This window comes from Aulonocara sp. 'chitande type north' Nkhata Bay, linkage group LG14 (genome assembly GCF_057382095.1).
Source record: "Aulonocara sp. 'chitande type north' Nkhata Bay isolate Kocher_YH1m ecotype deep benthic linkage group LG14, A_spYH_male_GT1.1, whole genome shotgun sequence".
Taxonomy (NCBI): Eukaryota; Metazoa; Chordata; class Actinopteri; order Cichliformes; family Cichlidae; genus Aulonocara; species Aulonocara sp. 'chitande type north' Nkhata Bay.
Window position 1 is genome coordinate 34,442,694 of NC_141357.1, and position 22,958 is coordinate 34,465,651.

The 22,958-nt window shown below is 39.7% G+C and overlaps 1 protein-coding gene across 6 annotated transcripts in view; it reads left to right on the forward strand.

Moving 5' to 3' along the window:
* The window catches only part of ryr1b (ryanodine receptor 1b (skeletal)), a 65,083-nt gene that overhangs the window by 39,284 nt on the left and 2,841 nt on the right, over positions 1–22,958 (forward strand). For 2 of the 6 annotated variants that reach the window (XM_086262251.1, XM_086262253.1), the window contains 44 exons: positions 96–163; positions 357–478; positions 748–797; positions 1,555–1,615; positions 1,727–1,853; positions 1,947–2,055; positions 2,151–2,232; positions 2,417–2,547; positions 2,662–2,982; positions 3,138–3,378; positions 3,703–3,790; positions 3,875–3,967; positions 4,395–4,409; positions 5,743–5,913; positions 6,202–6,261; positions 6,369–6,503; positions 6,666–6,778; positions 6,901–6,997; positions 7,093–7,199; positions 7,289–7,340; positions 7,430–7,510; positions 9,837–9,936; positions 10,365–10,444; positions 10,587–10,663; positions 10,772–10,845; positions 11,254–11,271; positions 13,844–13,924; positions 15,324–15,412; positions 15,666–15,794; positions 16,149–16,253; positions 17,463–17,492; positions 18,262–18,291; positions 18,454–18,535; positions 18,628–19,937; positions 20,021–20,103; positions 20,407–20,599; positions 20,839–20,925; positions 21,175–21,429; positions 21,529–21,659; positions 22,056–22,098; positions 22,191–22,324; positions 22,412–22,472; positions 22,564–22,710; positions 22,814–22,948. In XM_086262251.1, the coding sequence (XP_086118377.1) occupies positions 96–163; positions 357–478; positions 748–797; positions 1,555–1,615; positions 1,727–1,853; positions 1,947–2,055; positions 2,151–2,232; positions 2,417–2,547; positions 2,662–2,982; positions 3,138–3,378; positions 3,703–3,790; positions 3,875–3,967; positions 4,395–4,409; positions 5,743–5,913; positions 6,202–6,261; positions 6,369–6,503; positions 6,666–6,778; positions 6,901–6,997; positions 7,093–7,199; positions 7,289–7,340; positions 7,430–7,510; positions 9,837–9,936; positions 10,365–10,444; positions 10,587–10,663; positions 10,772–10,845; positions 11,254–11,271; positions 13,844–13,924; positions 15,324–15,412; positions 15,666–15,794; positions 16,149–16,253; positions 17,463–17,492; positions 18,262–18,291; positions 18,454–18,535; positions 18,628–19,937; positions 20,021–20,103; positions 20,407–20,599; positions 20,839–20,925; positions 21,175–21,429; positions 21,529–21,659; positions 22,056–22,098; positions 22,191–22,324; positions 22,412–22,472; positions 22,564–22,710; positions 22,814–22,948 (5,798 nt within the window). The remainder of the gene's footprint in view (positions 1–95; positions 164–356; positions 479–747; positions 798–1,554; positions 1,616–1,726; positions 1,854–1,946; positions 2,056–2,150; positions 2,233–2,416; positions 2,548–2,661; positions 2,983–3,137; positions 3,379–3,702; positions 3,791–3,874; positions 3,968–4,394; positions 4,410–5,742; positions 5,914–6,201; positions 6,262–6,368; positions 6,504–6,665; positions 6,779–6,900; positions 6,998–7,092; positions 7,200–7,288; positions 7,341–7,429; positions 7,511–9,836; positions 9,937–10,364; positions 10,445–10,586; positions 10,664–10,771; positions 10,846–11,253; positions 11,272–13,843; positions 13,925–15,323; positions 15,413–15,665; positions 15,795–16,148; positions 16,254–17,462; positions 17,493–18,261; positions 18,292–18,453; positions 18,536–18,627; positions 19,938–20,020; positions 20,104–20,406; positions 20,600–20,838; positions 20,926–21,174; positions 21,430–21,528; positions 21,660–22,055; positions 22,099–22,190; positions 22,325–22,411; positions 22,473–22,563; positions 22,711–22,813; positions 22,949–22,958) is intronic. The other 4 variants (XM_086262252.1, XM_086262254.1, XM_086262257.1 and 1 more) reach the window with 4 other exon arrangements.

Consider the following 22,958-nt stretch of genomic DNA (forward strand, 5'->3'; position numbering starts at 1 on the left):
CACATAGATTTTTGTACTTATACTGTGTGCACTGCTGTTTAGACCAGAAATAAAGTCAGAAGTGGTTTAATTATTATTTTTATTTTTTCTAACAGAGGCTGTAGTTAGCAGCGGTAGAGTGGAAAAGTCACCACACGAACAAGAAATCAAATTCTTTGCCAAGGTGAGCTTCTTTATTCGTCGTACTTTTTTTCAGATGTCAGAGGGTGATAGTTGTAACAGAATCCTGTGCTGAAGTTGTAGGGACTGAAAAAACTGCCACAATTTGTGTTTTTGAGAAACACCTTTTATTCTGTAGCTTTACTAAGCAGATACTATTTATAATTGGATATTTTATGCTGGGTTATTTTTTATAGATCCTCTTGCCGCTGGTAAATCAGTACTTCAAGAACCACTGCCTGTACTTTCTCTCCACTCCTGCCAAAGTATTGGGCAGTGGAGGTCATTCCTCAAATAAAGAGAAGGAGATGATTGCGAGGTATGTGTCATAAAACCATATTTTTAAAAAAATCAATCTTACCTTGAATTATGTGTCCTGAAAAAATTGGCATTTCCTTTCCCTTTAGGACAGTGTGATAGTATCTGTCCTCTCCTTCCATGTCCCTCCATCTTTCTCCTGTTGTGTGATATCCATGATCTCCTTTACTTTCCTTTTGCTTTATGTGTACTTCAAACATTTTTCCTGCCTTGTTTCCCCTTACTATACTCCCTTCCTCTCTCCCTTCCTCTTTTCTCCTCCTACCTCAGTATCTTCTGTAAGTTGGCTGCTTTGGTGAGGCACAGAGTATCTCTTTTTGGTAAGGAAATTGCATGATGTCATGCCCTGTCACCATCTCTGTATTTGTTTTCCTGTGTAATTTCTCTTTATTACAGCGTTTTATTTTTTTGCTTCTTCCTCCTCCCTACCTTTACTTTACATACTAATCAAACTAATAAATCATCGTCACCTCCTCCTAACTTACCAGTTCTTCTCTTCTCTGTCTTTAGCTCAGCTTTTGCTTGGCTTTAATGTTTGCTGTAGTTTGTCTTTGATTTAAAAGGTATCCACAAAGTTAGCATGAATGTCTGTGACGGCGTCAGATATCCACTGGTACTGTACTGCAGCTTTGTCGTGTCTTATCATCCTGGCTTATATGAGACAATGAATGCTTTGTTGTCATTTTACTCCCCTTCACCACCATATGTCTTAAGTAGACTGTCATTGTTACATGGCCAGTGGACAGGTGAGCTTGTCTCACCAGCACAATATGATCTTCCACTTTAAACGTGCCTAAATAAAACTCTGTGATGGTGGCATTGCACTTAAGAAACTGTTTTTAACAACTTTTTATGCTCTTTTCTTAAATAATAATTATTGTTGTTTCAGCTATGTATTTAACATTTGTGATTCAGAAGATTCAGACTTTACCGTTGTAGTGTAATTGTGAGTTTGCTCAATATTTCCCAACAAACTGTATACCAGGTTTAGAGCTAATTGTGGCATTTGCAGTAATTTGGGCTCTTGTAGAGCTGAAGGATAGCACTGACAATGCACCTTTTTTGTTATGTTTTCAGGAACGGATGCCCCTGCAGTGGTAAACTGCCTGCACATTCTCTCACGATCACTGGATGCCAGGTAGATCACAATATACCCATAAAACATCCCTATTGCTCCTCAAGCAAAGAGAAAATGGAAACAAACTGTCTGAGATTTTTAGAAAAACGTTTTCTCTGTGTATTCTTTAAGGACTGTTATGAAATCAGGCCCTGAGATTGTGAAAGCCGGCCTGCGTCAGTTCTTTGAGAGCGCTGCGGATGACATTGAGAAGATGGTTGAAAATCTGAAACTGGGCAAGGTGTCCAGTCGAAACCAGGTCAGAGAGGGTTTTCTCTTCTTTTTGCTCACTAAACAAATGTGTTCATGTTTTTCTTGTGAACTGAAATCTGTATTTGTGTGTTGTTTACAGGTTAAGGGTGTAGCACAGAATATCAACTACACCACCACTGCCCTGCTGCCAGTCCTCACTTCACTGTTTGACCACATTGCCCAACACCAGTTTGGTGATGATGTCATGAGTAAGTAGAATGCTTTTGTCCTTTAAATGAACCATTAATGACTTGTTACTCTGGACCAACTCAGAGCTAATGAAGTCTCTTCTCGACATTCTCAGTGGACGACTTGCAGATATCCTGCTATCGTCTAATGTGCAGCATCTACTCTTTGGGCACTGTGAAGACTCCACATGTGGAGAAGTGAGTAGAGACATGGTCTAAAAAAAAGCCTGGAACTAGTTTTACTTTTTTCATTATATATCAGATATCATAACAAGAAACATTTATTTTTCTTTATGCGCATGTATTCTTTCAAAGGTTGATTTTGCATGTGTTATTTCATACAGACATCTTATGAGTATGCATGTTTTTCCTTCCTTTGCAGACAGCGACCAGCTCTTGGCGAGTGTTTGGCCCACTTGGCAGCTGCTATGCCGGTAGCCTTTCTTGAACCAGTGCTAAATGAATTCAACTCATTTTCTGTTTACACGACCAAGACTCCTAGAGAGAGAGCAAGTGAGTTCTTTTACCTTTATGATTCATTTTACATGCTTCAAACTATTAGATAGTGTTCATGCTGAGTTATTTTTCATGTCCGTGATTTCACTCGTCTTTTCTCTCCCCGCTTAGTTCTTGGTCTTCCCAATCAAGTAGAAGAGCTGTGTCCTGACATCCCAGAACTGGAGATTCTGATGAAAGAGATCCATGACCTGGCTGAGTCTGGAGCTCGCTACACAGAAATGCCCCATGTGATTGAGATCACCTTGCCCATGCTGTGCAACTATCTCCCGCGCTGGTGGGAGAGAGGCCCAGAGAACTTCCCCGAGCAGGACGGCCAGCTCTGCACCGCTGTCACCTCCGAGCAACTCAACCAGCTGCTGGGTAGCATCATGAAGATTGTGGTTAACAACCTGGGTATAGATGAAGCCTCTTGGATGAAAAGATTAGCAGGTTAGTGACCAGAGGATTTACAATAAGCCAAAATAATGTCACGTGACACACAGCTATAGTATTGCAGCATATCATAATGTGTAAACAGCTACATTTTCACATGTTACACAACTATTATTTGGAGATGACTGGCAAATGTTTTGTGCCTTGTCCAGTGTTCGCTCAGCCCATTGTCAGCAGGGCTAAACCAGAGATGCTTAAATCCCACTTTATCCCAACCATGGAAAAGCTGAAGAAGCGTGCAGCAAAGGTGGTGGCAGAGGAGGATCATCTGCGCATGGAGGGCAAAACAGAGGTGGACAGCGAAAACGGGACCATTCGAGATGAGTTTGCTGTACTCTGTCGGGACTTGTACGCTCTCTACCCTTTGCTCATTCGCTACGTGGACAACAACAGGTAGCTGAGATTAGCAGCACCTTTATATGAAACACATTTCTGCTTCAGTTTTCTTTTTTTTATTGAAATTAGAAATTTAGGGGAGCATAATATGACGCTTTTTTGTCTTGCAATGAGGCACAATGTTGTTATTGAGGCAGAGGGATGGAACCAGGGAACTAAACCTACAAGAAATAATAAATTCAAAATCTGAACAGTAGAACAGGAAACTCCACAGGAACAATAATTCAAGGTTTTAAAAGAAAGCTCCACTTTCATTTCACCCTTTTTTTTGCTGGTCATGATTCACGTTTAAGAACTATCTATTGCTGCCTGTGTCTGTAGGGCAAGTTGGCTGACTTGTCCAGACCCAGATGCAGAGGAGCTTTTCAGGATGGTGGGAGAGGTCTTCATTTTCTGGTCCAAATCCCACGTAAGTCTTCTGTTTTCTGACATCATATATGTATGCATTTATTCCGTCTCTCGTTTAGCATCTTTATTGTGTTATATATTGCAGAACTTCAAGAGGGAGGAGCAGAACTTCGTGGTGATGAATGAGATCAACAACATGTCCTTCCTGACTGCTGACAGTAAGAGCAAGATGAGCAAGGTACTATCTGAGAGCAAAGGAAATGTAAAAGTAAAACATTGCCTGTTCTCTAGAGGTTTGATTCACCTACTTCCATATCTTGAGTCATAACACATTAAGAAACTAAACTCTAATAATTAATGTTTCACTAACACCACCCATTACAAGCAGAGAAAAGTAACAGGAAGCCCTTCTTGGTGTTTTCTCAGCTGTTATTTCATTGTTTTTCTTTAAGCCGCTGTAGCTTTATGATTATTCTGTAAGTGTTCATTTCAGTCATTTCACAAATAAGTTTCTACAAGAAGACTGATGGGCTGTTACATAAATATTAATATCCTTTCTTTCCCAGGTCTGTGTAAGCGGCAGTATATAGTGTAGTAGTAAGATTGTTGCTAACTGTTTTTTCTCCATATATATCCTGTGTCGGGGTTGGACGCTGGGCCACTAGGCCGGAGATGGAGAGGTTAGACCGTGTTTGTGCACGAGAGCTGTGCTGATCGCATGGCACCCTGAGTTTGCGGAGGCATTTCATCAACTGCTAATAGACAGATCCCAATATTCACACGTATACAAACACACAAACACACACATACAGGGTTTTTCCTCTTAGGAGAGACTTCACTACACATCTATGAGTGAATGAATGAAGTGTGAGATTATATTATACACAAATATATTAGTGATGTTTTTTAGGAGTAAAGAATGTGAGTGTGAATGTGTCGCAAACATATGCTTTTATGTGTGTCTGTATATGTGTGAGTAGGGGTCCGGAGCAGCTTGATGAAAGCTCTTTGCTGTAGATCACAGTAGTGTGAAAGGTTTCATGGTGCTCGGCAGAGCAGTAGCGTATATAATTTGGTGTGTGCACTCCTGCAGCCGAGTACCATCACCCTGTTTTTCTTTGACCAGTAAATAGTTTGCCTTTCGATGATCCTTGTTGGATACAGTTATGGAGCCCGTGCTACTGTGATGTTACTTGTGTCACTGATGCTTGGGGTTTTTTATTTTTCAGCTTTTGTGTCAGAGATTCCTGCACTGGGGGACTCTTCTCTTTTCAGTAGCTGTTTAAACCAAAAGTCCATACCCTGCTGTTGCTCGGTCCACCAGTAGCAAATGTCAGTCGCTGGATCTTTTGCAGGAAATTAAGCTAGCTCTCACTACATCACCAGAATACTGTCATCATATTTACTAACTGGACTCGTTACTTCATGTCATGTTCATTGACACCATTAAATTGTTAAATAAACCTAATCACTGTTTGATGTTTTACGTGGTTGGTGCAAGTAGAACCTCTTCTCCTGGGCTATCAGATGGGCATTACTGTAGTGAGCTTCTGTTTCCTGATCATCACAATGACTCTCAAAGCCCATAGAGTGTTTTCCACCCACACACACCAACACCAAGCATGCACAATAAGGGCAGAGAGGGTGCTGTGAGGCCAGACAACAGACAGTAATGAGCATTGTCAGCCTCTGGATAGGAGCGTGTGAGAAGAGCTCCACGCAATGGAGCTGACCCCATGTGCTGTTCTCTGTGATGTCCAATGGACAGGATGTGCCCTGTCTGGCCACTGCAGTACTAACAGTGAAGCTGCATTGTGTGTAACACCTGTTGCTGGTGCAGCAATGAAGCACATGACATGACACGAAAAGTTGAAGAAAATATGTTGTTTAGTTGTTAAATATTCTCCAAAGCCTTAAATGCCACAAACCATTTTCTGAAAAGGGATTTTTTATTGGTGCCATATAGTTGCTTCATGGAATAGAAAGTGTTCAATCAGTTTAATCTCTCTGTAGTCTGGCAGCTCAGAGCAGGAGCGTACCAAGAAGAAGCGACGGGGGGACCGCTACTCTGTGCAGACCTCCCTAATTGTAGCAGCGCTAAAGAAGATGCTTCCCATCGGCCTCAATATGTGCTCTCCTGCAGACCAGGAACTCATCAACCTTGCCAAGATCAGATACTCACTGGTACTTGTGCTTATTAATGTGATTTCTTTGGGCAAAACTTGCTTCATAGATTAATAGCGCTTTAAATTTCTATAGTGCAAAAGCGTTGCTTCTTTGTTAGCATACATTTTGACACAAAATGGGTAGAAATGATTTTATCTCTCTCTATATATATAATAATAATTTTTCCACAGTCATATAACTCTGTTACTTTTTTCATTCCCAAATTTGTTTAGAGGCTGCGTGCTGTTAATTACTAAACTATAGGATTATAAATGTCCTCCAAATCTTGGTTTCTTTAACTCGTAGAAAGACACAGATGAAGAGGTGAGGGAATTCTTGCACAACAACCTGCATCTGCAAGGCAAGGTAGGCAGACTTTTTATTTCTTTACTAACTGAAAGAAGATAATAAACGCATTCCTGTATAAATCTATTCATTCTGTTCATTATACACATTGACGTGTTATATTTTAGGTAGAGGACCCAGCAATGCGCTGGCAGATGTCTCTTTATAAAGAGATGTCTGGGAAAGCAGAAGATGCCGATGATCCGGAGAAGGTGGTGAAGAGAGTACAAGAGGTGTCTGCTGTCCTTTACCACATTGAAGTGGTGAGTACAACCAGGCATCCTCAATAAAAGAAGGTCTGGAACTGGCTCTCCGTTTAAAAAGTCCTTATCTCTCTGATCCTATGACTATAACCCAGCAGGCAATGCAGAGCTTAAGAAAATTGAGACATTTTCCAAGATAATTATTTATTTTTTGTACATTAGACTGAACATCCCTTCAAGTCAAAGAAAATGGTTTGGCACAAGCTGCTGTCTAAACAGCGTCGCAGAGCTGTGGTGGCCTGTTTCAGGATGACGCCTCTGTACAACATCACCACGTAATGATTAGCAACTTACTTATTCAAAACATGATCGACAATAAAATCAAAAGGCTTTATGAGGCATTATACCTAATTATCTTAATTATCCCTAATTGTCAGTGATCTTTCATTGTTTGCAGGCACAGGGTAACCAACATGTTCTTGGATGCATACAAACGCAACTGGTTAGAAACCGAGGGTTACTCATTTGAAGACAAGATGATTGATGACTTATCAGTAAGTTACACTTTCATTAATGTTTCATCACTGGCATATTGTCTATTCTTTATACAAAGGGTCTGTCATGTTTTATCCTATCTATTAACGATTAGAAAACCATGGAAGAAGAGGAGGAAGAGGAAGAGGAGACTGAGACGAAGCCTGACCCCCTTCATCAGCTGATTCTTCATTTCAGCCGCACAGCTCTTACAGAAAAGCTGTGAGAGCGTCTTTCTTCCTCTGCCTCAGTTCTCTGACCTGTTCCTCAGTGACACTTACTGATTCCTGCTCTGTGGTATTTCTTTACAGTAAACTTGATGTTGACCATCTCTATATGTCATATGCTGATATTATGGCAAAGGTAAGACCTGTAAAACACCAATGGGAATAGATCTTGAAGCTGAACTTCAGAAGAGAATAATTCACCGACATTCTGTCTGCTGCTTTCAGAGCTGCCACATTGGTGAGGAGGACGAAGGGGGAGAACAGGAGGGGGAGGAGCCATCCTTTGAGGTGCGACAGACAGAGATGGTATGGGGGGACCAGGGGAAGGGAGGCAGGGGAGTCAGCGGAGAAGCAGCTCCCTACGCACTGAGTGACTACACCATGACATCACACTCGGCACATCCCCCCCACCCCACTCTTGCTACATTTCTCTTTTTTTTTCCTTTCTGTCTTCCTTTCGTTAACTCACACCACGTGTCTATTTCCTGTTGTGGTGGACTGACCTGTGCATGCCTTTCCTGGACTCTGCACACCAGTCGGGATCAATATTCTGAAAGAATGTTTTTTTTGTTTTGTTTTGTTTTTTCTAAATTGCATGACTCGAGTGTAGAGATGACGGCAGCTAAAGAATTCAAAATAAAACCCAGGTGAAGACAGACAAGTGAGTCTGTACTAGCTATTGAAATTTCAGAATCACAGTTTCCAAGCCCAAGGTGTTTCGACACTGTGATGTTGCAGCTATGGTGGTTTCAGAATTTCTGTTCCTTTTGGAACCTGATACGTAAATTGTGATGTTGCCCCTTTTAGACTTAATTTAGTAAGAAACAGATAATGGCGATTAATTAAGCCATAGCACAGGATCCCTAACAGGTCCCCTGTGCAAGTCTCAGAGTTTGTGGTCAGTGTCTTCTAGACATGCACCACCCTTTTCTGACTCACAACTCATGTAATCACCTGCTAATTTGACTGTGTTCACCCATATAGACTCACCTGAAAACTAGAGTTCTAACATCTGACAACTAATTGATTTTTGTTTGTCTTTCCTTTGAATTGGACAGCGCTAACAAGTTTCCCTCTCTGTGCTCACCAAGAATACAGTAAAAGCCTGCACAGTCAGCCGTACATATACCGCCCCAAGCCCAAACACACTCATGCGAGCATACAACAGCTACATTCACAGAGACATTCATTCATACACACAGTTTCTTTCCATTCTTTCTATTCATACTCTTATGCTGAGCGGAATCTCTGTAACCAGAGAAAAGTGCATTCATGTTTTTAAAACACTTCAGGCTCACGAGGGAGGGGGGCGGAGGGAGGGTTAGGTAGAGGTTTGGGTGCTTTGGGTGGGGGTCTGTGCATGATGTGCAGTGGGTGGGTCAAATGTAACCTCTTTTGTCAACAGGATGGTTGTTCATTACCTGCTATTATTATAGTATTTGTACTGTACCACAGAATAATATAAAAAAGACAAGTATAGTGCAGCATAGTCCGAATAGCGTGAGTTAGAATACTGCGTCACGCAGCATTAAAGTTTGTGTGTTTTTTATTCACTTTAATCTTAATATGTTATATTAAACAGTATGCAGTGTCTGCAGATGTGCAGACTCATTTGTTTGTCTAGTGTTCAGTAGTTTTAAAATATCACATACCTTTATTAATCTAATTCAAATAAATCTGAAGGGTGATGAGTGATTTGACAGTTTGACAAAGACTGCTGCTGTATAACTAAATGGTGCTCATAACCAATCAGCCTTTTTCAGAGTAAATATTTCAAAGTTGTTGAATAAAACAGTCTTTTTTTATTTTCATATCGTGACAAGTCAAAACTCTAAATGTCGAAAATATTTAGTCAAGCAAGCAACTTTTCCTCAGTTTCAGTTTAGGGTCTTATAGTTTATCTAAAAAGCAGACAAGCGTCACATACAGACAGGCTACTCCAGGTAGCATAAAATATAAGTTTAGGCTGTGAAGTAGAACAACCCTAAGCTGTTCTGTTGGAAGCAGGGGTTGCATGTTGTTTTACTCCAGCAACTGATGTTGCTTCCTAAGAAGAATATGTGAAGTGTGTGTTACAATCTGGGATGAAATGATTGCTGCAATTGAATGTTTGCACCTGTGTTAGATATCATAAACTGGAATAACTGTCTCCAACACTAATACATTGGAAGAGAATTGTATGTCTTCAAGAGTCCCGAGTATTAACACTAAAACAGCTTGTTTTTTTTTTACAAGTTCATTCAACACTTGAAAAGAATAGTTTAGCTGAAACAAACTGGCCACTATCTGATGGAAACAGTGAGAATCTGCTCACTTAACTGAGCTTAACACAAAGAAAGATTAAGAGAAGCTGTTTCATAGGTGATAAAATAAATGTAAGTGTAAAAAGTTGTGTTACGTACATATAACACGAATTATTAACCAGCAACTCTGGATGACATCAGGACCAATGGTATAGCAAATACAATAGCAAATTATATTTAGAATAAGATTATCAGGATGTGTGTGTTTTTAGTGTATGTGTGCCTGTACATGTGTGTGTGTGTGTGTGTGTGTGTGTGTGTAAGTGCGGGGGGCAGTGCAGTCTCTGTTGACAGGGTTACAGCTGTTTCCTTGCTACTCTGCTGCACAGGAAAAGGAGATGGAGAAACAGAGGCTCTTGTACCAGCAGTCCCGTCTGCACAACCGTGGTGCTGCAGAGATGGTGCTGCAAATGATCAGCGCCTGTAAAGGTAGCTGCTGCACATTAGATCTGCACACAGACACATAGTAGCACACTCTTACACACACACACACACACACACACACACACACACACACACACACACACAAACACTTGTGTGAAAATTATGAACCAAGCGTTAGCTGTGTTAGATGAACCTGTTTATAAAAAAGTAGTGGGAGTAGGACGTGTAAATTTTGGGGGCTAGGAGCTCACTGAATAAACTGCTGTCCGTCATGGACAACCCATCGCACCCACTTTATGCTGTAGAGGCAGCACAGCTCATTCTCCCTCAGACTTATTCGACTCCCCTGCTATAAAAAAACTGTAGGCAACCTTTCCTACCATTTTATCTGTTGTTATCTTGGCAAAGAGAATCCAGCTTCGTTATTCATGGTTGGGTCAAGTTGTTGTACGAGCGGTATCTGCTTGTTTCAGGTGAACCTGGAGCCATGGTTTCTTCTACACTCAAACTGGGAATCTCCATCCTCAATGGAGGCAACAGTGATGTACAGCAGGTAAAGAGCCTTCATGAGTATGATATATTTATGTCTATAGGCTAAAAAGATTTAAAAAACAAAATTTATTTTACCGCCTATCTACATCTTGACATCTTCATTAGAGCGTTGTTGTCATCATGCTCTTGTCATCTGTGTGCAGAGGATGCTGGACTATCTGAAGGATAAAAAGGATGTGGGGTTCTTCCTTAGCATTCAGTCTCTGATGCAGACCTGCAGGTCTGTAATATATTTATGGTTACGTCGATGTTATACTTCTGCTTACCGTTGGAGGGGATATACAAGTTTTTGTACTTTTTAAGCTGATTAAATGTTTGCTGTTAACAGTGTTTTGGACTTGAACGCTTTTGAGAGACAGAACAAGGCTGAGGGACTTGGGATGGTTTCAGAAGAAGGCACCAGTGAGTATGGTCGACAGCTTTCAATGGTCACTCACAAACTCAACATGCAATGCATACAAACATCTGCATCTTTGTTCTCCTCCTTTGTTTTGTGATATAATATAATATTTTCTTAGTGTCAGTCTTTATACTGTGCATTTGTGTGTGCCTGTATGTGTATGCCTGGTACAGATATCTTTTCATGTGTCCAGAGTCAAGGAGTCATGACACATGTGTGTTAGTCGCAGCATTTTGACTGTTAATGTATGAAACTGTTTATCATTCGCTGACAGTCATGAGAATTCTGGACTCACTCCGTCTCTTTGTTTTTCTCTTCCCTACATCTTGTTCACTTTGCCCGTTTCAACTCTTTACTCCTCATGCCTATGTCCTTCCTACGCATCAATTTGCTGCTCTCGCGGTTCAAAGATAAGAAGCTAGAACGTGGTAAATGAAACTTTGCTGTCATATATTTTTCTTTCTTTCTCCCCCTCCTTTCTGTCCTTTCTGTCCCTTGTGGCTCTTCTTCTTTTGACTAGCCTTTTCCTTGCTGTGAACTTAATATGCATTTCATTTCTCACTCAAGAGCCCAGTAAAATTAAGCTTTAGAGTCATTTGGTCAGTGGTAGATTACAATATGTTGATATATTTATTCATTGTATCCAAGTTAATTTTTCTTTTTGAAGTGGCTGTGAAGTTTAATTTTCCTCCTTGAGTGTTTTATGACAGATCTACTGTAACTCCATCAAGCTCTGTCTCAGTATAGATCAATGGGAATGAAATGTGATCGTCTTATCTTCCTATTTCTTTGTATTTCATTCACAAATTGTGCTAGAAGCTAAAGTGTAGGAACTTTTTATGCTCTGCGTCGCTCTTATTTCCATAGTTTAAATGTAGTTTGTTTGCGTCTCCCGTTCCGGGCTGATCTTCACAAACTATGTAAATGGCCAGGTTAACCTCTGATCATTTCCATTTTGATTTGCTTTACTTCATCGGTATCGTAGCGTTGTTTATGAATCATCAGGTCATAATGTTTTACTGTGCTTGTTGTTAAAAAAGCTCAACGAGGCAGTCCAAAGGCAGCTCAGTAGAATCTCAGTCCTTGAGTATCTCCCTGTTATAGCGTCTATTTGTACATATTTTTGTACATCATTTCTTCTCTGCTTGTGCACAGCATATGATACGATGTGATAGTTCAATCTGGTAAGAAACAAGAAATGAAGTCTTTTTAAAGTTCCAGCTGTTGCTGCATCATATACCTTTAATGTATTTTGTTCTGGTAGCCTTCTAACTTTATTGCTACCTCTTTGCTTGGTATACCTATGGGAATATTTAACATGAGTCACAATGATAACGTATTTTTCCCGAGGCATGTGTCCATGACTGTTGTTTTAAGAAAAACCTGGCATCCCCCTCATGGCTTTGTTATGATTTGTTGTTGTTCATTCATGATTAAATCGAAGCATGCTTGTGCATCTTTTGGAAATAAACTGTTTTTACCTGATAGCATGCTATTAGAGAACTGTGAAATTGATATTTTTGCAGTATATGTAGCAAAGTGCAATGTTTAGGTTAGATTCTATTGCAAAGAAATTATGAAAGTCTTCCCAGTTCCTTCAAAAATATTGACAAAAGTGGTTATTAAAGTGCATTTTCCTGCATTCCCCCCTGATTTTCCCCCAACATCCAAGCTGATAGCTAACAGGAGTTTACAGAGTTCAGTAGATCTGTACTGCATGATGGTGTGCCGTGGAAGTTATATCTGTGTTTATGTGTTTACCATCAGTATCCATGTCCTGTTTTTTCAGCTGTATTTTTGTTATTTTGTGATTTTTATGTGTACTTTCATTGTCCACTACAGTGTGATGTGGCTGACACTTCTTGTTCATCTGAGTTGTGCAGATTTTTTGTGTTAAAAAATGTTGAGCTGGTTTGCAATACACATTTGTTCACATTCCATCACAGTCACACGTTCTTCAAGTTCAAACATGAATCTCAATTTCACAAACATTAAATAATGTCATTTTAAATAATGTCCACTCATGTCCTATTCCTATAAATAACATTTGTGCTTACTGTTTAACTTTTAATGCTAATAAAATCTAAATCCAGCAGTGTTAAATGTGTAGATGAACAATATAAAGTTGGTTTACAATATTTAACTATTTGATGAGTGCGCTTAATGAAGGTAAACTGACCTGAATACTAAATTCTATAATCTTTCTATAACTGGTCATTTGAAAAAATCATTTCCATCCATCTATTCGCTTCCGCTTATCCTTTTCAGGGTTGCAGGGGTTGCTGGAGCTTGTCCCAGCTGTCTTAGGGTGAGAGGCGGGGTAGAACCCTGGACAGGTCGCTAGTCTGTCACAGGGCTAAGACAGAGACAACCAATCGCACTCACGTTCACTCCTGCATTCACGCCTATGGGCAATTTATTGTTTACAATTTCCAATTAAATAATTATTTGTTTTTATATTTTCTTGTACGAAGACAAAATGATTGGATATTTTGATCTCCTGGTGCATTTTTCCCTTTTCTTTGTTTATAATTTGTTATATGTGTATATATATATTTATATATATGTGTGTGTGTGTATATATATATATATATGTTCAAGGTTCTTTATTTGTCACATGCATAGTTATACAAGTATAACACACAGTGAAATGTAACCACAATATATATATATACATATATAAACTATATAGAAAGAAAACTGGTCTGAATCTTTATCTACAACTTCTGTAAGGTGAAGTCAAATAGATCAAGTCAAAAAGGATACAATTCAAGTTTTGCAAAAGAACATTAAAATGTTAAAGAAACGTGAGCTAAAGGTACCCTAGCATTTTATAGGGTACTTCCTCTATAGCATCAACCTTTACTCCTAATATACATAATCTTGTGTTTACCACTATAATCTAACAGAATAAAAGCAGTTCATGTGTACGCTGTCCTGGGACTGCAGAAACCTGCTTTCGCACAGATTAATTAGCATGCCTTTTGTTATTCATCCTAGATGAGAAAGTGATGGCAGACGATGAATTTACATGTGACCTCTTCCGCTTCCTTCAACTTCTTTGTGAGGGCCACAATAATGGTAAGTCATGGCTGTACTAAATAAAACAAGTCTATTCACCAAACACCACGGCTGTATTTAGTGATCTTCCATGAGGCAGAGTGATGCCACCTTGTTTTTAGACTTTCAGCATTAAGTTTTGTATTTCATAAATGAAATTTTCAGCATACTTGGAGTCATTATCCGTGTGCATTGTGAAGCACGGTCAGGATTGCTTTCGGCTGAATATGAGTGGGGAATATAGAATAGAATGGAATAGAATAAACCTTTATTATCCCATGGAGGAGACATTTCGGTGTTACAGAGCTCTTACAGCAAGGAAAAATAAAATATAAAAGGAAGACACAAGGTGAACATTGAACGGAGATATCTATAAAATGGACAGGGATATGTATCAAATCTACAGAGTTATATATAAAATGTACAGTAAACAAACAAGCTGGTGAGTAAGATGACCAACAGGATGTTAAGCTGCATTATAGAGTCTGACAGCTGCTGGTAAGAATGACCTGCGGTAGCGCTCCTTCCTACACTGTGGGTGTAAAAGTCTACTGCTGAACGAGCTGCTCAGTGCTCGTACAGTCTCACGCAGGGGGTGGGAGGTGTTGTCCATGATGGATGTTAGCTTAGACTCTCCTCCCCAACCTGCTCAATGGACTTCAGGGGACAGTCCAGGACAGAGCTGGCCCTCCTGACCAGTTTGTTGAGTTTCCCCCTGTCTCTCTCTCTCCATATATATGTGTCAAAGATTGGTTAGAAGTTGTGAAGCAGTTTTTATTAACCACTGATATAATTGTTTCATTGTGCACTTTTTCATTCATTCTTTTTAAGAGTGATTTGGACACTCCTAAAGTTTTTTTAACATGAGTCACAGTTCCTGTGCATTCTCCCCGCATTGTTCTCCCTGTATCTCTGGTTCATGTCTCAAGGTTTCAGGTTTGTTTTTGCTTAGCTTTTCCCAGTTTAGGTTACTCTTAAGTTTTGGTTTTCGTCCACCTCGTCCCTGTTTGTTTCACCCTTTTGTTAATAAAGCTCGCTCACAACTAAGCAGTCTGCATCTTGGGTCCGTTAATAATTCACACAGAGCCTGTAGACTCCTGGTGGAGCATAGGGCCACAACAACACCACGCCAACGGACTCTATTTTGGGCTGTTCTCTTCAGCTGGGTCCACATCATTCTGGCGGCCTTTATTTTGCTCTAGACAGATCTTCTTCACGTCTGTTTGGGTCTCCCCACGGGACACTGTATATAGAACTGTAATTCCTAAACAGTTAATGCTAAATTTTTATAAAACTTCTTGAATTAAAGCTGAAAGTCAGCACTTGATGCACCTGGTGCATTATCGTCTGTCTGAATTTTTAAAAGTAGACTTCTTTAATTTTGGCAATTCAGTTAATTTTATTTTCCTTTTATCCTCAGATTTTCAGAACTACTTAAGGACTCAGACAGGCAGCACAACTACTATAAATGTCATCATCTGCACTGTGGACTACCTTCTTCGACTCCAGGTCAGTCAGATATACAGTACTTACCCTGATTTTGGTAAGACTGAGGATTAAGCACCTTATATACAATAAAGCTTTTGAAAGGTTTCTTATTAATGACTTCTGGGAGCTCAAAAAGAGTCTTAATATGAATCCAGTATATCATAAAAATTAGATATTACAGTTAGCTTCTGATATTTTTAAGTTTTTTGAGAGTTAAATAAGTCATCCAGAACCCTTGCTAACATCATGTTCTTCCTCCTGTTCCTGCATGCAGGAGTCCATTAGTGACTTTTACTGGTACTACTCAGGAAAAGACATAATTGATGAGCCTGGCAAGAGGAATTTCTCCAAAGCAATGACTGTGGCCAAGCAGGTCTTCAACAGCCTGACTGAGTATATCCAGGTAAAAATCTTGCTGCATGAATGATAAGAAATCTTAGTGGAAGATAAGATTTCTAGGGGATATTCCAAATATGGGTCTACTGCAACGGCCCTCCAGACAGTGGTTAAGTGGAGAACCCCTTCAGATCTAAACTTTGTACATTACAGAGTAAATTGACTTTTTAGAAGAAATTCTACAGGTTTTGTATTCCTGCTTAGGATATGCATTTTTCAAAACACAGTTTTGTTCCCAAAATCAGACTTTTTAGAATTTTTGAAATATTTTGTTTGGTTACAAAGAAAAAAATATGTCTTCCAAATTTGTAAGCGCACATGAATATTATCTTTATTTGCCGATGTGTGTGTTAACTTTCAGGGTCCCTGTACTGGGAACCAACAATCTCTGGCCCACAGCAGATTGTGGGACGCTGTTGTGGGCTTTCTACATGTCTTTGCTCACATGATGATGAAACTTGCTCAGGTAAGGAACATGCCATTGAAGTCATTAATTTTCAATCTTTTTCTTTTTTAGTTTTTATTTCCCGGTGTCAGGAATAATTTCCATTTAGAATCCACCCCCCCCACCCCCCCACCCCAACTATTTTCTATAATAATCTAAACGTACTTGTTTATAAAAATAGTTGTCGATTTGTCTGTTTTGTTATGCTAATTATATAAACTGTCACTCTCTCGGTTCCTACAGAGAAAAGTATGTATTTGTTTGATTACTCTCAGGTTTAACTTTAGAAAAAATCTTAACCGTTTCCTCCCTTTTTAGTCATATTGTTTCTGCCACTTTGATGAGTCTTTTGATATTTAACTGTCTGATAAATATCAAAGGATATTTAAACCTTGCAAATTTTGTCCCTGGTAAAGTAATCTGTCTATATATTAAGTCTAACTGTCTTTACGTTTTAGTTAGATTGTAACCAAATTTAAATTAGAAATGCAAGATCATCTTCCTTCATGCATACAGTATTTGTCTTGTACCTACACGTTTATTAGCTATGTTCATCGATTCAACAACTTTGTTTGACATTTTAGATTTCCACCCAGAGAAATATGAAAACATTTTCAGAGTTGCAGAAATGATGGCTACTACATTAGCAAAGCTAATTATTCTCACTCAGTCTAATGTGGAATTAGAATTCCCCGAATAATATGAACTTCATTAAAGTTGGCAGAAACAACTTGAAAAAATATACACTTATTCCTTTCTATTACTTCTATTTTCCTACTTTACATTTTTGTATGATAAAGTTAAACTACCAGTGCTATTTGATTGTGCTTTGGGTGTTTGCTTTCAATAACACATGTCTACTGTCATTCATTTGTTTTGGTTTATAAGAAGCTGCAGTGTTTACTAACCTAATTTTGTGTGGCTGTTTTATTGCTACTGACACCACTGATTAAAAGGCATTTTTTATGTCATATGACTCTCCTGAAAATTAATTCTGTACAAGTACTTTGTTTAGGCAGGTTTAGATAAAACAAAACACATACATTAAAAAAAGTTTTGTTCGGAAGTTCTATGCCAAAAAAAACTTCCAGAACAATATATGCTGTCTTGGTTATTGAAATGGAGGCTGTTGCCTGACAAAACATTAGATAGTATTCATGCTGAGACAATCCAAAAACAAAGTAAACATTTAATGTAAAACAGTTTTATTTTCATGTGTAACTCTGTTAGATGCACCCCGATCCTGGACAGCGAAACGGCGTAAGAATCTGTGTTTTCACACCAAATCCATCTCATTTAAAGCCCCTCATGCTTTTTTAAAGCCCTCATGCTTAATGCTTTCTTTAATAAGTTGCTTAATAGCCTGCACCATCTACATGTGCCTCTTTGTGTATTTTCTCTGCAGCACTTCATATTTTGTCTTTGCGTTTATTGTAATGATATAGATTTTAGGTCTCAACTGTTAAAGAAGCCAAAGTTACAGTTATTCACTTAGTTGTGCTAGATTTAGACCTCGATGATTATTACACACCAAACTGTAATTACACTTTTGTAAGTTAAGTGTCTCCGGATGTATTGTGATTGAATTAATTATTTCTTCTTTGAGGGATTCATTTCACTTTACTCCTTAAAGCCTTAACGTGTTGTATTGTCTCTCTTCATTTAGCTGTTTCATTTGCTGTAGATGATAAGCTGTTTAAAACGGTACAACTCTGATTTCGCAAGCAGTTTTTGCTGGCTTGCATGACATCCTTTTCCTCTAGATCTCCACCAGCCTGACAGCCACTATGACCTATGATAAACATTTGAAGTTTGTCATATCAGCTGGTGCAGGCCTTCAGGAGTGATAAGATTAGCATCTGCAAATATGGCTGTCGTCCATCCTGCAGTCTCTTTTTCAAATTAAGGCTGTTAGAAGAGCCATTTTCTTCCTTCCCCTTTCCTGTGTTTCTGTCTCACATCCTATCACATTCAGTGTACAATTTATTATATAAAAATGCATATTCTTTATTCAAAAATGCACCCCCAGGATCATTTTTGGAGTAGATCACACTCTGAGGTAGTGCCTTTCACTTACGTTTAAAAAAAAAAAGCAAATTATATTCAGTTTAAACTGTAATGTATACAAAAAAATGGCTTTTTTTTAGTCAATACCCTTTAAAAAGCTTGTCTCTCTGCTGTGTCTTTGCGTTCTGGTATATACGTTTTGGCTCCATTGAAGGACTCCAGTCAAATTGGTCTCTTGAAGGAGCTTTTAGATCTGCAGAAGGACATGGTAGTGATGCTTCTGTCACTGCTTGAAGGTAAGCTACTCCTCACTATCAGATCATGTCTGCTTCTTTCTGTCAGATACATTCTATTGTCCTTATCTCATCTCTGCTTGTACTGCTATCAGGCAATGTGGTGAATGGTACCATTGCCAGGCAAATGGTTGACATGTTGGTGGAGTCCTCCAGCAATGTGGAGATGATCCTTAAGTTCTTCGACATGTTCCTCAAGCTCAAGGATATAGTGGCATCTGATGCGTTCCGTGATTATGTGACTGATCCACGTGGTCTTATTTCAAAGAAGGACTTCTCCAAGGCCATGGACAGTCAGAAGCAATACTCTCCATCTGAAATCCAGTTCCTCCTCTCGTGCTCAGAGGCTGATGAGAATGAAATGATCAACTTTGAGGAGTTTGCTGATCGTTTCCAGGAGCCAGCAAAAGACATCGGTTTCAATATTGCTGTTCTGCTCACAAACCTGTCAGAGCATGTACCCCATGACACTCGCCTTCAGAACTTCCTGGAACAAGCAGAGAGCGTGCTCAACTATTTCCGCCCTTTCCTTGGCCGTATCGAGATCATGGGAGCCAGCAGGAAAATCGAACGCATTTACTTTGAAATCAGTGAGGAGAACCGCAATCAGTGGGAGATGCCTCAAGTCAGAGAGTCCAAGCGGCAGTTCATCTTTGATGTGGTCAACGAGGGTGGCGAGAGTGAGAAAATGGAGATGTTTGTGAACTTCTGTGAGGACACCATTTTTGAGATGAACATTGCTGCATCTATCTCTGAGCCAGAGGGAGATGGTGCAGAAGAAGAAGATGATGAAGAAGAAGAGGAAGGTGGAGGAGATGAAGGAGAGTCTGGAGAAGGAGATGAAGGAAATGGTGAGGGTGAAGCTCCGGAGTCGGCTTCTGCCTTTGCAGAGTTTCTGAAGAGCGTGGTTAACTTCTTTAACATGTTCACCTTCCGTAACCTCCGGCGTCGATACCGCAAACTTCGAAAAATGACGGTAAAGGACATGATTATCGGCCTGGTTACATTCGTCTACACTGTTTTGATGGGCATCCTGATTTTTGTCTATAGTATATGCAAGGGTTTCTTCACACTAATATGGAAGGCACTGTTTGGTGGAGGCTTAGTAGAGGGTGCCAAGAAGATAACAGTCACAGAGATCCTGGCCAGTATGCCTGATCCCACCCAAGATGAAGTTCATGGGGACCTACCGCCTGAACCGGGTGCTAGGGAAGTCCAAGATGCAGATGGAGTGGCAGACCTCATAGATGCTGTGGGTGGAGAGGAGGAAGAAGAGGATGGTGAGGACAGAGAAGGTGGACGGTTGCCTGGCTTTAATACTCCTGGGGGACTTGGAGACATGGGAGAGACAACACCAGAAGAACCTCCGACTCCAGAGGGCACTCCACTGTTGAAGAGGAAACTGGTGGGTTGTTCTCTCTCATAGTTGTTTATTAATATGTACACTCTTTAGTAACTGGTTAATTAATTGTAAACTAATTAAAACAGCTGGCTGCTGCAGTAGGAGGACAAGGAGATGAAGAAAAGGTTGAACACGAAGAAGAGGCTCCTCAGGAGACCGAGAAAGCAGAGTAAGACGTTTGCCTGTTGTAGTCTGATGTCAAAAATAAGCAGGATCTGCTTAAAATGTGTCCTTGAGATTAAACATAATATATTTTCAATTCACTGAATTCACTATCATGTGTGCAATTATAAACAATTTCCGGATGTTATTGATTAAAAAACAGTTGTAACTCTGCACGGTTTTGTTAGCTGTTCACATACATAGCGTACACCCTTGTAGGTATTGAGTTTTTAATCACATTTTAAACAGTGCCAAAAGTCTAAAGCTATTTTTGTTTTCCCAAGCTTAAATTTCTTTGTGTCTTTCCAAGCACCGAGAATGGTGAGAAAACAGAGAAAGCAGAGAAAGCAGAGAAGGCAGAGCCTGAACCCGAGGTAAAGGAGGAAGAGCCTGAGGAACAAGAAGAGATAAGTGTGAAGACCAAAGTGAAGAAGGACAAGAAATCTGATAAGGAGGGCTTTAAACTGTGGAATGAGCTGGAGGTTCAGAGGATTAAATTCATGGTGAGCAGCTTTTTCTCTCAGCACGGTGTTGAATGTATTTTAACTGCCATGATGAGTACTAGAAAATGAGTCTGATATGTTCAGCTAGTGTACTAGAGATTAGTTTCATACATAGAACATTTTTAAAATGACCCCTAGTATACTTTTGTGATTAGTAACTCATGGAGGACACCTTATCAGCATGTGCATTTATCGGCATTTATCACAGCATTATTGCTAATTTCTTTATTTCTTTCCAGAACTACCTTTCTCGCAACTTCTACAATTTACGTTTCTTGGCCCTGTTCATTGCCTTCGCTCTCAATTTCATCCTGCTCTTCTACAAGGTCTGTTTTGACTAAATAATTTGATGTCATGACACCTGAGACGTAGCACTGTGCATTACAAATTCAGTTATTAGAATCTGTTAGTTCTGGAGTCTTACGTGCATAAAAATAAGCATATTCACATTTATACATCAGCACCAACTAATATTTGTGATCGTGTCTTAAATATTTCTTTCAGATTTTTAGTAAAAATATTCTTAGAAGCTTTACCAAGACCCTGAGGACTGCTGTTTTTTATGACCTTTCTAGGTGTCTGACACGCCTCCAGGTGAGGAGGAGTTTGAGGGTTCTGGTCTCTTTGAGGGTTCTGGGATTTTTGAAGGCTCCGGTACTGAGGAAGACGGATCAGGATTAGATGACGGAGGGGAAGATGATGATGAAGAAGGTCCTTTGTACTACTTTTTGGAAGAGAGCACTGGCTACATGGAACCAGCAATGGCTTTCTTTGGTATTGTTCACACCATCATCTCCTTCCTCTGTATCATTGGCTACAACTGCCTGAAGGTGTGTGAGAGATTTGCTTTTCTTTACTCCAAAAAAGTTTTAGGGGTGTGTTTTCATAGGTTTCATGCGGTATATCTGCTCCATCTCCACCTTTGTAAGGTCCCTCTGGTTATCTTCAAAAGAGAGAAAGAACTGGCCAGAAAGCTGGAGTTCGATGGCCTCTATGTCACTGAGCAGCCTGAGGACGATGACATCAAGGGCCAGTGGGACAGACTGGTGCTCAACACTCCGTAAGACCCATGTTTCAGTATCATTCGTGATACTTTATTACATAGAACCTGCTAGTACCAGGTTGGTACAACAAGGCACTCTTGCCCAGAGAACTGTCACTCACTGGGTATTTTCTCTTTTTCAAAGCATCCTGTTTAAACACTAGAGATGGTTGTGCAGTAAAATCACAGTATCACTGATAGAAGACAGAGAGCAAGGAGAGATGATGAGCTGATAAAGAGTGAAAGATGATTGGGCAATGAGAAAATAAGGAAAGAAAAAAAGAACAAACAGGGTTTTAGGTCAGGAAGATATTTATCTGTGCAAAACTGGAAAGGAAATGTGTGAGGCTCCAGAGTTTCAAATAAATAAGATAAACTGAGCACACTGTAGCTAATGTTTTTATCATTGTGCAGAACCTTCCCCAACAATTACTGGGACAAGTTTGTGAAAAGAAAGGTAAGACTTTTTTGTCTTTTTTTGTCAGCCACATTTTTGCAGTTATATATTGAAGTACGACGTTCAACTCAACATCTGTATGTGATTTCCAGGTTCTGGATAAATATGGGGACATTTATGGCAGAGAGAGAATTGCGGAGCTGCTTGGTATGGACTTGGCTTCTCTTGATGTCAGCGCCATGAGCCATGGAAAAAAGCCTGAACCTGACACCTCAATGTTCAGCTGGTAAGCTCACGCATTACATGAATCAATATCATTTACAGAGTTATATTTAAAAAAGGCATAAGGGCAAATGTGTCTGTTGTTGTGCAGGATAACATCTATTGACATCAAATACCAGATCTGGAAGAATGGTGTGGTCTTCACTGATAATGTGAGTAAAAGAAAGTTTTTATGTAATTAAAACATTAAGCGAATCTGCTTTGAATGCGGTCTTCCTGATGCATTTTTTAAATATCTTTTAGACTTTCCTCTACCTGGTTTGGTACATGTTGATGTCTCTGCTTGGGCACTACAACAACTTCTTCTTTGCTGCTCATCTTGTTGACATTGCAATGGGCGTGAAAACCCTGCGCACGATTTTGTCCTCCGTCACCCACAACGGCAAACAGGTTACACTTTTGCTAAAGATACGTAATCGGGCTTTCAGTTGACCTGTTTTGTTTTTTTGTTTTTTTTACATTAGATCCTTTGTTTTCCTTCCTTTCGCTGCAGCTGGTGATGACAGTGGGTTTGCTGGCCGTGGTGGTGTACCTGTACACTGTGGTGGCCTTTAACTTCTTCCGCAAGTTCTACAACATGAGTGAAGACGAGGATGAGCCGGACATGAAGTGTGATGACATGATGACTGTGAGTGAAG